General features: G+C 39.8%; 1 protein-coding gene across 1 annotated transcript; it reads right to left on the minus strand.

Annotated features, from left to right (window-relative positions):
* Positions 1-5,553: 5,553 nt before the first annotated feature.
* LOC109052280 (protein-glutamine gamma-glutamyltransferase K-like) lies at positions 5,554-11,622 on the minus strand. The gene is made up of 14 exons (XM_042713656.1): positions 11,462-11,622; positions 10,707-11,119; positions 10,381-10,572; positions 10,009-10,263; positions 9,816-9,934; positions 8,343-8,450; positions 8,042-8,219; positions 7,811-7,949; positions 7,531-7,723; positions 7,287-7,440; positions 6,860-7,144; positions 6,537-6,697; positions 6,309-6,445; positions 5,554-6,112 (listed from the first exon to the last, which is right to left on the minus strand). Exons 2-14 carry the CDS (start codon positions 11,116-11,118, stop codon positions 5,965-5,967), a joined length of 2,481 nt encoding a protein of 826 aa, XP_042569590.1. The 5' UTR covers position 11,119; positions 11,462-11,622; the 3' UTR covers positions 5,554-5,964.
* Positions 11,623-13,151: the final 1,529 nt, after the last annotated feature.

Raw genomic sequence — 13,151 nt, forward strand, 5'->3', positions numbered from 1 at the left:
TCCCTGACCTTGCACAGCATCTGTGCGAGAAGGCTCACTGGGGAAAACGCATACTTGCGCAGGCCCCACGCCAGCTGTGTGCCAGTGCATCCATGCCGAGTGTTCCCTCGGTCAGGGAGTACAACAACTGGCAGTGAGAGGTCTCTGGTGAGGCAAACAGGTCTACCTGAGTGGCTCTGAAACGTCTCCAAAACAGCTGGCCGTACGGGGATGGAGTTGCCACTCTCCTGGGAGCGTAGCTCGAGACAGGTCGTCGGCCGTACAGTTGAGCAGGCCTGCAATGTGAATGGCATGAAGTGACCTCAGAACCTTCCGACTCCAAAGGAGGAGGTGGCGGGCAAATTGCGACATGCGATGGGAGTGCAGACCACATTGTCGGTTGATGTATGCAACGGTCACTGTGTTGTCCATTCGGACCAGCACATGATTGCCTCGTAAGTGCACTTTGAGATGGTTCAAGGCACGGCACACTGCTAACAACTCTAGGCGTGGAGGAGGCATCCGTGTAAACCACAGCATGCCCGGAGACCTGTTCCAGGGACACTCTTGCTCGGAGAAATGTAAGATCTGACCAAGGGTTGAAGGTTTGGAGACAGGCCGGTGTAACTTTGACCCGGTGAGTGCTGCGCTTCCACGCACACCTCGGGACTCCGCCATGAAGCCAGTGCTGAAGCGGTCTCATATGCATTAGCCCTAGTGGTGTAAGTGCCGCTGCAGCTGCCATATGCCCCAGGAGCCTCTGAAATAGTTCAGTGGGACCGCGGTCCTGCCCTGTTTATAATATAAAAGGTATTTGTCATGAAACACCTGTGATCAGGACAGGTATCTGAAGTTATAACAGTATGAATGCAATCTGACATGAAACCCCTGTGATAAGGAGAGGTATCTGAAGTTACTGTTTATAATATAAAAGGTATTTGACATGAAACACCTGTGGTCAGGACAAGTATCTGAAGTTATAACAGTATGAATGTAATCTGACACAAAGTCTGCGATCAGAACAGGTATCTGAAGTTCCTCTGTGAGGTGTGCTGTCTGTTCGACCGAATCCAACTCCATACCGAGAAAAGAGATCCTCTGCAACAGGGAGAGTTTACTCTGTTCCTAGTTGACCTGAAGACCCAACAGGCTGAGGTGCCGGAGCACCAGGTCCCTGTGGTCGCACAACTGATCCCGAGACTGTGCTAGTATAGTCGAGAATGCGAACACCCTGCTCTCTGAGAGAAACAAGAGCTGCCTCCGCTTTTTTGTGAAGAGACAGGGGGACAGGGACAGTCCGAAGGGCAGGACCTTGTACTGATATGCCTATCCTTTGAACACAAACTGCAGAAAAGGTCTGTGGCGTGGAAGGATAGACACATGAAAGTATGCATCCTTCAGGTCCAACGCTGCAAACCAATCTCAGGGACGGACGCACCCGAAGATGCGTTTTGGGGTCAACATCTTGAATGGTAACCGATGAAGGGCCCGGTTCAAGACTCGTAGATCCAATATTGGCCATAACCCACCGCCTTTCTTGAGTCCAAAGAAGTAAGGGCTGTAAAACCCCATCCTCATATCCCCATCCTTCGTCGCTCGGAGCGCGAGGTCAGCAGCAGTTTGTAGCTCTTTCAGAACTTCCGGATCGTGACCACCCTCATGCAGGTCCTTCAGTGCCTTGGCCTGGTGCACCTGCAGTAATGCCGTAGCATGTAAGGTGGAGGCAGCTTCTTCACAGGCCATATAAGCATCGTTGGACAGGCCAGACGAGTACCTACAGACCCAGGAGGGGAGGCATGGTTCACCCTTCTGGGTGGAGGCGGTATTAGGACAGAACTGCATCGCAACTGACCACTCCACCCGGGGGGACCCCCGTATACCCCCTCGCAGCACCACCATGGAGGGAGGTGAGGGAGGAGGAACCATCAGGCTGGTTTCTGGCAGTAAAAGGTGCCATCCACAACCTGGTGAGCTCCTCATGCATTTCCAGGAAGAAAGGCACCGAGGTGCGGCGCTGAGAACCAGCGCCAGCCACCCCAAGAAACCAATCTTCCAACCTTGAAGGCTCGGGACGCTGTGAATTTTTCCACTTGAGAACCACCTTCTTGGTGGCCTGGGAAAGCATAGCTGTCATCTCTGGATCTGATTCAGGCATTGCCACCGTCCCAGGGTATGGTAGCACAACCGAATCTTCCTCAGAGAGCTCTCCCTCCAATGCAACGATCGACATCCTGTCATCAGGAGGAGTACCAAAGGATACCGCTGGTACGCTCTTTGAAGAGGGCCCAGTGCATTCATTTGGCCGCTCAACTGGATTGGCGCGCTAGAGGAGTGGTGGGCCCCCGAGGGTTGGTTCCCTGAGGGGTTTGCCACCACTGTAATCCTAAAAACCACCCGTGGCATTGCTGGAAATAGTACTCGCCTGTCGGCCGCCAGGAAGAGCTTTAAATCATGGCAGCTTCGCCCCCCTTGAGGAAATGGATCCTGGCCCGCAGCTCTGAGAAGGTCATCTTCCCACAATGGGAACATGATTCATCCATGAATGCCGCCTCAGCGTGTTTGCCCAGACACGTGAGGCAGCGATCGTGACCATCACCCAGCGCCAGGTAACGACTGCATCCAGAAACACACGGGTGAAACGGCATCTTTAAAAAGACGATCCGTCATCTTTACAAAGATGCACCCATTTATTGCTCTTTTACAGAAATTACTCTTTTAGGGAAATTGGTCTTTTATATGCTGAGGCGCACAGGGGAATGGCCACTGGCAGCCCAACAGGCGGTAGTGCAACCTGAAGTGCGCAACCCACTCGACACAGGAACGATCACTGCTGAAGCGCCGTACCGCCAACACCAAAAGCTTCCAAGAGCGCGTTGAACTTGTAGCTCACTGAAGACACTTGGATGAAGCAGAACAATGTTGTAGCTCGACTCCGAAACGAAAAGCTGGTATGCATTGCACCTGCTGCCTTTTTATGCTCACAATGTGATCAAAAAAACATGGTTACTGTACTTTACTATAGCCTAATAAAAGCATGGTTAATCTTTGTAAGGGAAAAACATGGGACTCATGTTCAGTATTATGATTTTCCTATAAGGATATTGTAGTGATATACTCATTTTGACGTAGGCAATTTAGAGAGTATAGTTTTGTTAAATCTTGAGTATTAAAGTCATATGAGAGATATGGCAAAATAAAGAGACTGAGAAGAAAAATGGAAGTGAAGGTGCAGTTCAGGAGAGAACTTTTAATTATATTGCATGTCCCCAAACCTAAGGATTTAAACCCTTTTTATGTGAGGTCCATACAAAAATAGGGTTATCCATGTTTCAGAATTTGTTGTTGGTGTATGAGTGTGAGATTCCCCGGCCTGAATTTTTTTTTTTCCCAGTCCGCCCATCATGGAAATGAATGGCACAGACATGCAGTTTCATTTAATACAGATAGGCCTACTGAAGCTCGCTGTGTTTTCAGCCTCAATATATGAGTACATGAACACATAAACATAATCTCTACAACTGCTCTGAGTCACTTCATGAGCATTTTACTTATTTTGAGAAAACTATCATCATATCATATACAAAGAGACACCATATGTTTCAGGAGTTTAGTACAAAATAGGACACATGCTTATTAGATAATCATATTTCAGTTGATGTATATGCTTTTATTTATTATAAATTTTTTTAATTTATTATTTTTTTCCAAACCATTGTTATGCAGCGTTTCCTTATGCAAAGATTTGGTTTCAAAAACAGTATCAGTAAACTATTTCTTATGATTTTAAATCTGCATTGAACTTCAGATCAATCTCAAAGTAAAAGGCGGTACTAAAGTCTGATTTTGTGGTGGATGTCTTCAAATTTGATCATCTTAATTCAAGTCATGAATGATTTTGAAAGTCTGACAGTGTTGAGCACTATTGTAACGTTAACCCTGCATGGTGTAAATGTTTGAAAATGATTAACAGTTGCAAATAAACATTCATTAGGAATTTAGACCTTTTATATAACCTACCTATAATTACCTACCTGTAATACCTTTTATATTATAAACCTTAACTTCAGATACCTCTTCTTATCACAGGTGTTTCATGTCAGATTACATTCATACTGTTATAACTTTAGATACCTGTCCTGATCGCAGGCATTTCATGTCAAATACTTTATATATTATAAACAGTAACTTCAGATACCTGTCCTGATCACGGGTGTTTCGAGTCAAATACCTTTTATATTCATATACAGTACCTTCAAATGCCTGTCCTGATCGCAGGTGTTTCATGTCAAATACCTTTTATATTATTTACAGTAACTTCCTGTAACCTGTCCTGACAACAGGGGTTTCACATCAGATTACATAACTGACATTACTGTACGTTTTACATATTTTCTAGTTGTTTATTTTCGAAAGTCTTTAAATGTAAGATTATAAAACATAAAAATAACCTGCATGACTGATTTGTCCTTCATTATCCATCACAGACACTTTTCATTCATTGTCCATCGGAGCTGATCGGAAAATCCAAAACAGCATTCTGCACATGACCAGTGACCTCTTTTTGGAAAGAGGCATTTTAACAAAAAAACCTCCAAAAAAGCCAATTTTTCATTGTGGTAATGAAACCCCTGGAATCTAGTGAATGCCAATTACAGACAGGTGTGTTGGAGCAGGGTTGGAACTAAAGTCTGCAGGATGGTAGCTCTCCAGGAGCAGGGTTGGAGATCCCTGGTCTAAGCTGTTCCCAATCACAACGTACGGGGACAGCTATTGCTTCTATGAATTTGTTTTGGACTTTCTGCTGGAGAGCGCCCTCTGGCTTCTAGTATGAATGAAATATAAACTGCATGAGAGTATTTAGCGCTCTGTAAAGTTCACTTCTCTTCATTATGGATATAAATATAATGCCAGGTCATGCATAGAATATCTTTTCTCTTTGAATTTAAATCTAGATTTTTTCACACTGGCTCCTGAAAACCTCTATGTGAACAGACTTGCCCAAAAAAAGTGTGGGGGACAAATTTATGTTTTATTAAATGTCGGGAGGACACGTCCCCTGTATCCCCCCTGTATTCTACGCTCATGCATCCATATAACCCCTCACCCCAAATTCAGTAAAGGTTTCTCCTATATTTCGCCTCTAGTAAACAGTGCCTGATAAAGTGTTTTATCTTTAGCATCTTTGGCCTCTTTTAAAATGACCTGTTTACAGACTAAGGCATGGTGTATTTTTCTTTATCACTGTCCCAGTAGCTCCCCAAAATTGCAAGTAAAATAAGTAGGCTACAAAAAATACTGTACAAAAAGAGGAAAAATGTAATATATTTTTAGTACTTATTTTTCTGTTATTGCCGGGAGCAGCTGGGACAGTAAAAAAAGATCGCGATCGACAAGTTGGCGACCACTGGTCTATATTAATGTTTTGAGGTTTTAGAAACAAGCAGTCTGCAAAAGTTTGGATAAATGTGTATATAAAATTCTATGTTATGGAAAAGTATATAAGACAAGAATGTATTACTAATTTTAAATTATAAGAGAAATAAAGCCTCATTTTAATAGATCCCTCTCAATATTACAAACTGACACAGTTTAGTATGCTGGATTTTTTATTTTTATTTTTTATTTGAAGCTGAAGCTACACAGGACAGAGTAACCAACACCATGATACAATTACTGAGTTTTCAAATGAGGAAAAACTGGTTAATGACTATTCAGAATTACATTTATAAGCTTTTAAACTCATAAATGCCAATTTCCAAAAGACTACTAAAAAAATTGAAAAGATGAAAAGACAACATTGTCTTGCATAAAGCATTAGTGTAATTGTCCTACATCATGATTAAATGCATTGTGAGTTTAAGGTTTACAACTTGTAAGTTAAGAGAAACTAACAACTGTTATCTAAACTCTGCAAATCAATTCAGTGTGAACGGTTTCTATTAAGTGGAGCCATGAAGTTTCTTCTGTTTTGGATATTTGATTGGTTTAACAGTGCTGTTTGACAGCAATGTTGGAGAATCCATGCACCTGAGTGAGCTGAGGACAGTCGAATGATGCCAGAAGTTTCTGTGGGCCGTGACAGTTGGGAATAAACTTCTCTGTTAGGCACACTGTGGAATGCCCTGCAATGTCACTGTGAAAGCAAAAAGAAAGAAAATATATATATATATATATTTTATTATTAAATAATCACACAAACTGTTTAGCAACAGATATTGAGTTTACCATTATGTTCAGCAATCATACTTTATATAATTATAAAAAAAATTAAAAATTAGAATAATGCAAAAATAGTTAATTATTTTATTGAGCAATTAAATAAATTTTACCCATAGTTGACAACTCTGGCATGTTTCATTCCAAGTCCCACAAAGCGGAATACAGTGTTCTTCAGGACACAAGGCAGTGGATTCTGGAAAGTGATTTTGACTGGCAATTCTTGACCCAAGACAGCATCAGATACAGGCTGAGAAGAACCACATAACAGACACAATTTAGAAATAATTAATTTGAACCAATCAAAAGATTAAGCAGCTGAACTGTAACTTTTTACTCACAGCTATAACAAGATCTGGTGTGCGCAGTCTGAAGTTGTACTGGGTGGCCAGAACCTGCTTCGTCTGAGCCACGTGTCCAAAGAGGTTGAGCATCATTGAGGTGTGATCCACCAGGTGTTCCTTATACTCGTCATAACTCAGGGTCCATTCCAGAGGTTTGCCTAATATAGAAAAAATTACAAACACTGAATGAATATTCATGCTTTCATTACAAGTCTCTTTACCCATAAGCTGCATTATGCCAACTTTGTGGTCTCATCTATTGCAACTCTTTATCATTTCTCACATTCAGCTTTATCATTTAAATCTTTTTGATTTCTCACATTCAGAGGCCTTGAGCTCGATGCATGTCTGGTCTCTCTTCAGGAAGGTCTTCCTGACTCCGGTGTAGTATGTGGCTGCAGCCTGTCTGTAGAGGGTGACGCTACGAGGTGAGCTGCATTTGTTTTTTAGATTGATGTAAACCACGGCGTCCTTGCCCACACATAGTCCATCCTCTTTCAGGCTGACTTCACAGACAACATCCTCAGCACAGGGCAGTGGGTATGTGCATCTTCTCAAGCCATGACGAAGGGCCATTTCCAAAGCAGTGGTCTTCTCAGAAGAACCTGATCATTGAATGTTGAAGGAAAATTTAGAGAGTGATGAATCACAGGAGAGACACTAAACTTTATCATTTCCATAAGCACCATGGTTCAAAGTGTTGAGGGCTGAAGCAGATGTTTTAAGAGAAATGCATGTGGTTTTTACCAAATGGGTGTTTGTATAGGTGTGTGATGTCTACACGTTGATCTGAGCCAATAGCCTTGGTACTGATGCAGTGACCTACTACATCTTTCTCAATATGAACGACACCAAAGGTCCCATCACATCTCCGCTGCCAGTAAACCTTATCATTGTTCACCTAGAGCCACAACAAGAATCATAAGTCATATATCATTATAATTGCTGTATGTAAATTGTATGCAGTGGTAAATTAATGGAAATAACGCACTTCTGCGAAAAGGAAGGGCACATCATGCTTCAGGAAGACCTGCCCACTGCGGATCGCAGCAACAGAGGTGGGGCCGCAGCGGAAGAAGCCCTGGCCGGTCAGTTGAGGAGTGGAATCAATCACCTGCCAACCTCCAAAACCAGATGGCAGATCTGACCGAGTCATCCAGGCCTCATTCCACACATGGTAGTTCCTACACGGAAGAGAAGAAAGAACTAGAAACAGTTCATGGACATTCAGAGTAATTCTTGGTGACATTATAAATGGTAATGATACTTACCAGATTGAATCACGGTTCATGTGATCGATCAGCTGAAATTCCTCATCCAAGTAGACATCAGTTGTCAAACAAACATCAGTGTCATGAGCAGAACAGAAGTTTGAAACTGGACGAGCAGGAATGCCCAAACACCTCAACACTACAAAAAAGAGAAGAAGAAAATAAGTTAATTACATCTACAATCACTTTTTCAAAACATTTTCTTCTTGTCCACTTTGTAGGAACTCTTACGTGTGTTGGTGACTCCAGCAAAGGCCAAGCTCTGTCCATATCTGACTGGTATTCCTCCACATTTGTAGTACTGTTTCAGGATGGCACTGCTGCTGCACCAGGATGTAGGAGCAATTCCATCTCCATAGTAGTGTGACCAGTTACCCACCAGCACACCACAGTTTTTGCTGGCAATAACCTGTTATGGAGAGACGACTAAAAATATTATAGAAATACTGCATTAAAAAGAGAACAAATCTGACCATTGTGTTAGGCTTTCCAAATGAAATCAGGGTGTTTATAAAAGGAAATGAAGACTCACCATGTCAGATACCACTCTGGAAATGTTAACGGGGCTTCCCCACCCTGAGCAAGGTGTACAGCTCTTCTCCAACACAAACATACACGCAGACAAGATTCCCTTCTCAAACTAAGAATCACAGATCAGAGAGGAAGAAAATTAGATATTGTGAAACAACCTTCATGGTATCTTGTGCACTTGTTCTGTGGAATTATATCTCATGTAGGGATGTTAATTTTGGTTATTTTTCCTAACCGACAACTGAAACCCCTTAACCGATTATTAACCGTTAACCCACAAGATTATTTTAAATTAGAACTGAATTAAATTAGAAAGGATCAGTGTCTGTGACCCGTTAAAAATACTAACATTTGTTTCCCAGAGATTAAATTTACATGCGCAAGAAGCAGCAAACAACAGAACATGAGGATTCACATGCATCACATCACACACTTGCAGTGCTTCTTAGAGTGGTTATAAAGATATTATGCGAGAGGAGAAAAACATAATAAAGCTAGGCTCTATATATATATATATATATAATATATATATATATATATATATATATATGATGAATGAAAAGGCCTATACAAGAAATATATTTTTACTTAAATTAATAAAATGAACGAAAACGTGTATGTTCAGTTCATTTTTGTTCTGCGCAAAAGGAAAAGGAAACCAGACAGCAGAAAGCGGCATTATATTTTAACTTAGGCTTATTTTACGCATAAAGATTTGTTTTTATTGTGAATGTTAGTGTTAAGTGTTATCTCCGTTTTTCTGCGTACTTGATTTTTTTTATGAAATTTTTTTTTTTTTTGGATTGTGTACTGGAACGTGAGTGAAGTACATAAAAAATAATAATTTGGCATTCAAATATTGCGAATACGGAAACATTTGATTTTGTGTCAAATGAGAGGACCAACGTTGGTTTCAGTTTCGTTTTAGCCTAAATTAATTAATTTTGATTTGTCGTTTATATTGCTATAACTTCTGAAAGGCCTATTTTTTTATTCTTGTTCTTTTCTAAATACTTTAATTTAAAGGATTTGTTGTGGAGTGAGGGAAACTAAAATAGCCTAGCTATGTTTACAGTTTACTAACATGTTAGTAACATTTCACGTCGGCATTAGGCCTATTTCTGAATGAAATAATATAATGCGACTTATTATATGCAACTTGATTTTTCTCTAGAAAACACAATTTTTTATATGCATAGCATATTTTAACCATGCAGCAAACATTTTTCAATGTTTTGATAAACTACTGTAAATAAACAAATTACTTTTTAAACCGTTTAACTGATTGTATTAATCAGTCAAAATTCTTAATGGTCGGTTAACGGTTAACCGGTTAAAATGAACATCCCTAATCTCAGGTATGGGAAGGTTAGGAAAAACCAGAAACCATAGTGGTGCCTTTGTTTCTGACATATCATACATATGTAGTTACCATTGAACTTTTGTAATATATTAATGAAAATTTGGCTTTTACTTGACCAAAGTTCCATGTTTTGCAGCCAATCTGCTGTTTAGTTCCATAGTAGATTCTGCCCATGTCATTCAGCACATACTCAGCTCTCTCCGCCTCATCACTCAGGTACACACAGTCATCTGATAAAGAGAACATTTGACTTTAAATATATATTCAGGTTTATGTTTATGTTAAAGTGTAATGAAACACGTACCTTTACACCATGGGTTGAACAGCATGTAAATGTCATTTTCAGGAGCATAAGGTAAAGTGAATCTGCCTCCTTGACAGTGTGTCACGACACTGAGCTGGTATCGTCCCACACGCAAGCAGTCGGAACAGAGTGCACACACAGTTGGATTCGGGTTTTGGCTTCGTTCGATGATCTTTGCCCCCCAGCAGTCTTTCTTGAATTCTTCCACAATTGGAACGATCACATAAGTGCCGTCCCGGATGGATGGGATATGACCTGTTAAACAAGAGATTTCAGTGATGGTAGAAATGCTGGTTCAGCTCCTCACATGTTCCTCCTCTACAATGTAGATACAGTATATCCTCTATTGTCATGAGCCATATCGAAACTAACCTAGTTTGAGCTCCAGGTGAAGCTTGTCACAACTGGGATTGAAAGGACGGCAAAGATCAACCCACATGTTGAAACGCTGTCCTCTGCGGACGATGAGATGATCATCAAGGAAAAAATGTGTGTGATGCTCCCGACGATTCTGTCCAGTCCTGCATTTGAGAAGGTCAACTTTACTCACCCGGAGAACAGCATCTGAGAAAAGATAAAAGCAGAAAACAGGTAATTAGTTATCAAACAAATAATTCATTGAGTTATTATGAGTAAGAATAACACATTTCCCATCATACACTGCAGGACAAAAATAAAGAAAACGCAAAGACTCTTACTCTCTACTCCACAGACTTGCTTGCTTGTGCAGTCATCCGCATATTTCTTGACAAGGACTTCCCTTTTCTCATAATCATGGCATTGAGTGACAAAACTGCAAGGATTAGCGTATGAAGTAGCACAAGGATAAGCATATGGAGTAGCATACTGAGTAGCACATGGAGTAGCATATGGAGTAGCATACTGAGTAGCATATGGAGTAGTATATGGAGTAGCACATGAAGTATTATATGGAGTAGTGCAAGGGTTAACATATGGGTAAGGATAAGGGATAGTGCATGAGTCAATACAAGGGTTGGTGTGAACCGGTGTGTAGCATGCTGCTTTTCTGTAGCCGTCTTCCTGCAGTCTAATGGCTGGGAAACGGCCAACGGTGCAGAGGTTTTTGTATGGGTTGTATACAAAAGGCATGCTGGGCAAAGAAGAAAGAAACGAGAGACATGAGTGTGATCTGTAATTGGTCAGTAGATGGTTAATAATTCATAAATAAGGTCTCTTCGTTCTTAGAAATCAGATCTCCAGTTTCTTTATAAGCTGCAATTACTAGACAGCAAAACATATCCTAACATGCGAACATTAGGCTGTTCCCAAAATTATTAGGGCAACATTTTTAAATATATAAACTATACAATCATACCAATACAATCATTTTTAACCAACTCTTGATCCACAAAACAGCCCATGAATTCTATATGTCAGCTTTCTAATAGAAAATAATAATAAGTTTCAAACAATGTCTGAGATGATTACTTACATGGATTTTGTCCTTGTCTGTTCAAGAGAAACTGAACCGAAAACTTGACGTGCTGCAGCAAGTGAACAGTAAGTCCTGCTTTAACCAGCTTGTCACTCGTTCTGTTGTTTGTCTCTACAGCAGATGGGATATTTATACTACATCTCCATCTCCACCCCATCCACAGCTCATACAGGAAGTGTGAATAATTGTCATCTTTTAGAGATTAAAGGATTTCGAGTCATATTCATGTTAATGGTCTCTTTTAGAGAATTAATGGGACAAATTAACATCTTAGTTTAATTGGTCTGAACCTTTAAAGTCATTTTTCAGACTAATATCTATACCAGAGAATAGAACCCATTAAAATCAATATATATATATACTATAATGCACTATAATAACATTCTCTCACAGATTGAGATATCAGAAACATTATATAAGCAAAGTATGTCTATATATTTCTTAATGATCCTGTTTGTTAATCTTGTTATATTAAGAGAGCATTGAGCAGCACAATGATTTATGCATTTTATGCAAAGCAGAATTTTTTTTATTTTACATACCTTTGAAGGAATTAAGCTCCGTTCAACAAAGAGATTAGATAAGAGATTTTAAGGCAAAATTAGCTCTCATACATACAGTAATAGTGCATTATTATATTCAATTAAATTGCAGTATAGTTAATAGTCCATTGCTCTTACATTTATTCTCATGATTGTCAGAATAAGGATGACTCTTTGATATATGACTGTTAGTCAGTTATTAAATAGAATGGCTCATACATTTGGAAAGCAGAGAAAAGGAGTATGAAAATTCTCATGCAAGAGAATTTATGAAAAAATTACCTGTTTAATTTTCATGTTTTATTCTTTCATTACTTTTTCCCTTTTTCCTGACAGAAGATAAAATGTTGCTTCAGGCCCTGTGAATAAAAACAGCGGCCCCTGCAGTGATTAAGGAAGAGAAGTATTTTACCTGACAAGTGCAAGTGGAAGCAAGGAATCTGATTTCATAATTTAAATCAGTATGCACCTTGGATCTATCAACTATGTTAAAAAAGGGATTGTCAAGTATGTCATGATTTTTTTTTTTTTTTGAGACAAGGCAAGGCAAGGCAAGGCAGATTTATTTCTAAAGCACATTTAAAACAGCAGCTTCTGGCCAAAGTGCTGACAATATAATTGTTCACCATCCCCAACCTGTACCTTATCCTCCACCCAGAAGGCGTATGAGAAAATAAGGAGAAATAGCCTTTAATATGACCAATTAAATCAAACTGACCCAAATCATCCATAACTCTACAGTTCAGCACATTAGTAAAAAAAATAATGACACTACAAAGGCTTTAGCAAATTAATATAACATAACTATAATGTTTAGTCAAACTTGACAGAAAACAATGAAAAGGACAATATTCATTCTTCCAGTATTTATTCCATCCATCCATCCATCCATCCATCCATCCATCCATCAGCCCGTCCATCCATCCATCCATCCATCAGCCCGTCCATCCATCCATCCATCCATCCATCATTCTATCCATTCCATTCCATTCATCCTTTAATCCAATTCGAAATCAATCCATGTCAAAATAGATTTACTTAAAATGTCTTTGTGTGAAATAATTTTAGTTCATTTTTTTCCTGACAATTATCTTGGCAACTCAAATTTCAAGTGAAAATTAAGAAAAGTCAAGTGATTCAAGTTC

Source organism: Cyprinus carpio, chromosome A23, assembly GCF_018340385.1.
Source record: "Cyprinus carpio isolate SPL01 chromosome A23, ASM1834038v1, whole genome shotgun sequence".
In the NCBI taxonomy this organism is placed as follows: Eukaryota; Metazoa; Chordata; class Actinopteri; order Cypriniformes; family Cyprinidae; genus Cyprinus; species Cyprinus carpio.

Excerpts from the sequence above, each read along its gene's own strand:
- LOC109052280 (XM_042713656.1), bottom strand. The coding sequence starts at position 11,118 with ATGCCTTTTGTATACAACCCATACAAAAACCTCTGCACCGTTGGCCGT. Across the intron at positions 10,573-10,706 it reads GCAAGTCTGTGGAGTAGAGA|ATGCTGTTCTCCGGGTGAGT; the intron begins GTAAGAGTCTTT and ends ATCTTTTCTCAG. Across the intron at positions 7,441-7,530 it reads TGCCCTTCCTTTTCGCAGAA|GTGAACAATGATAAGGTTTA; the intron begins GTGCGTTATTTC and ends TTGTGGCTCTAG.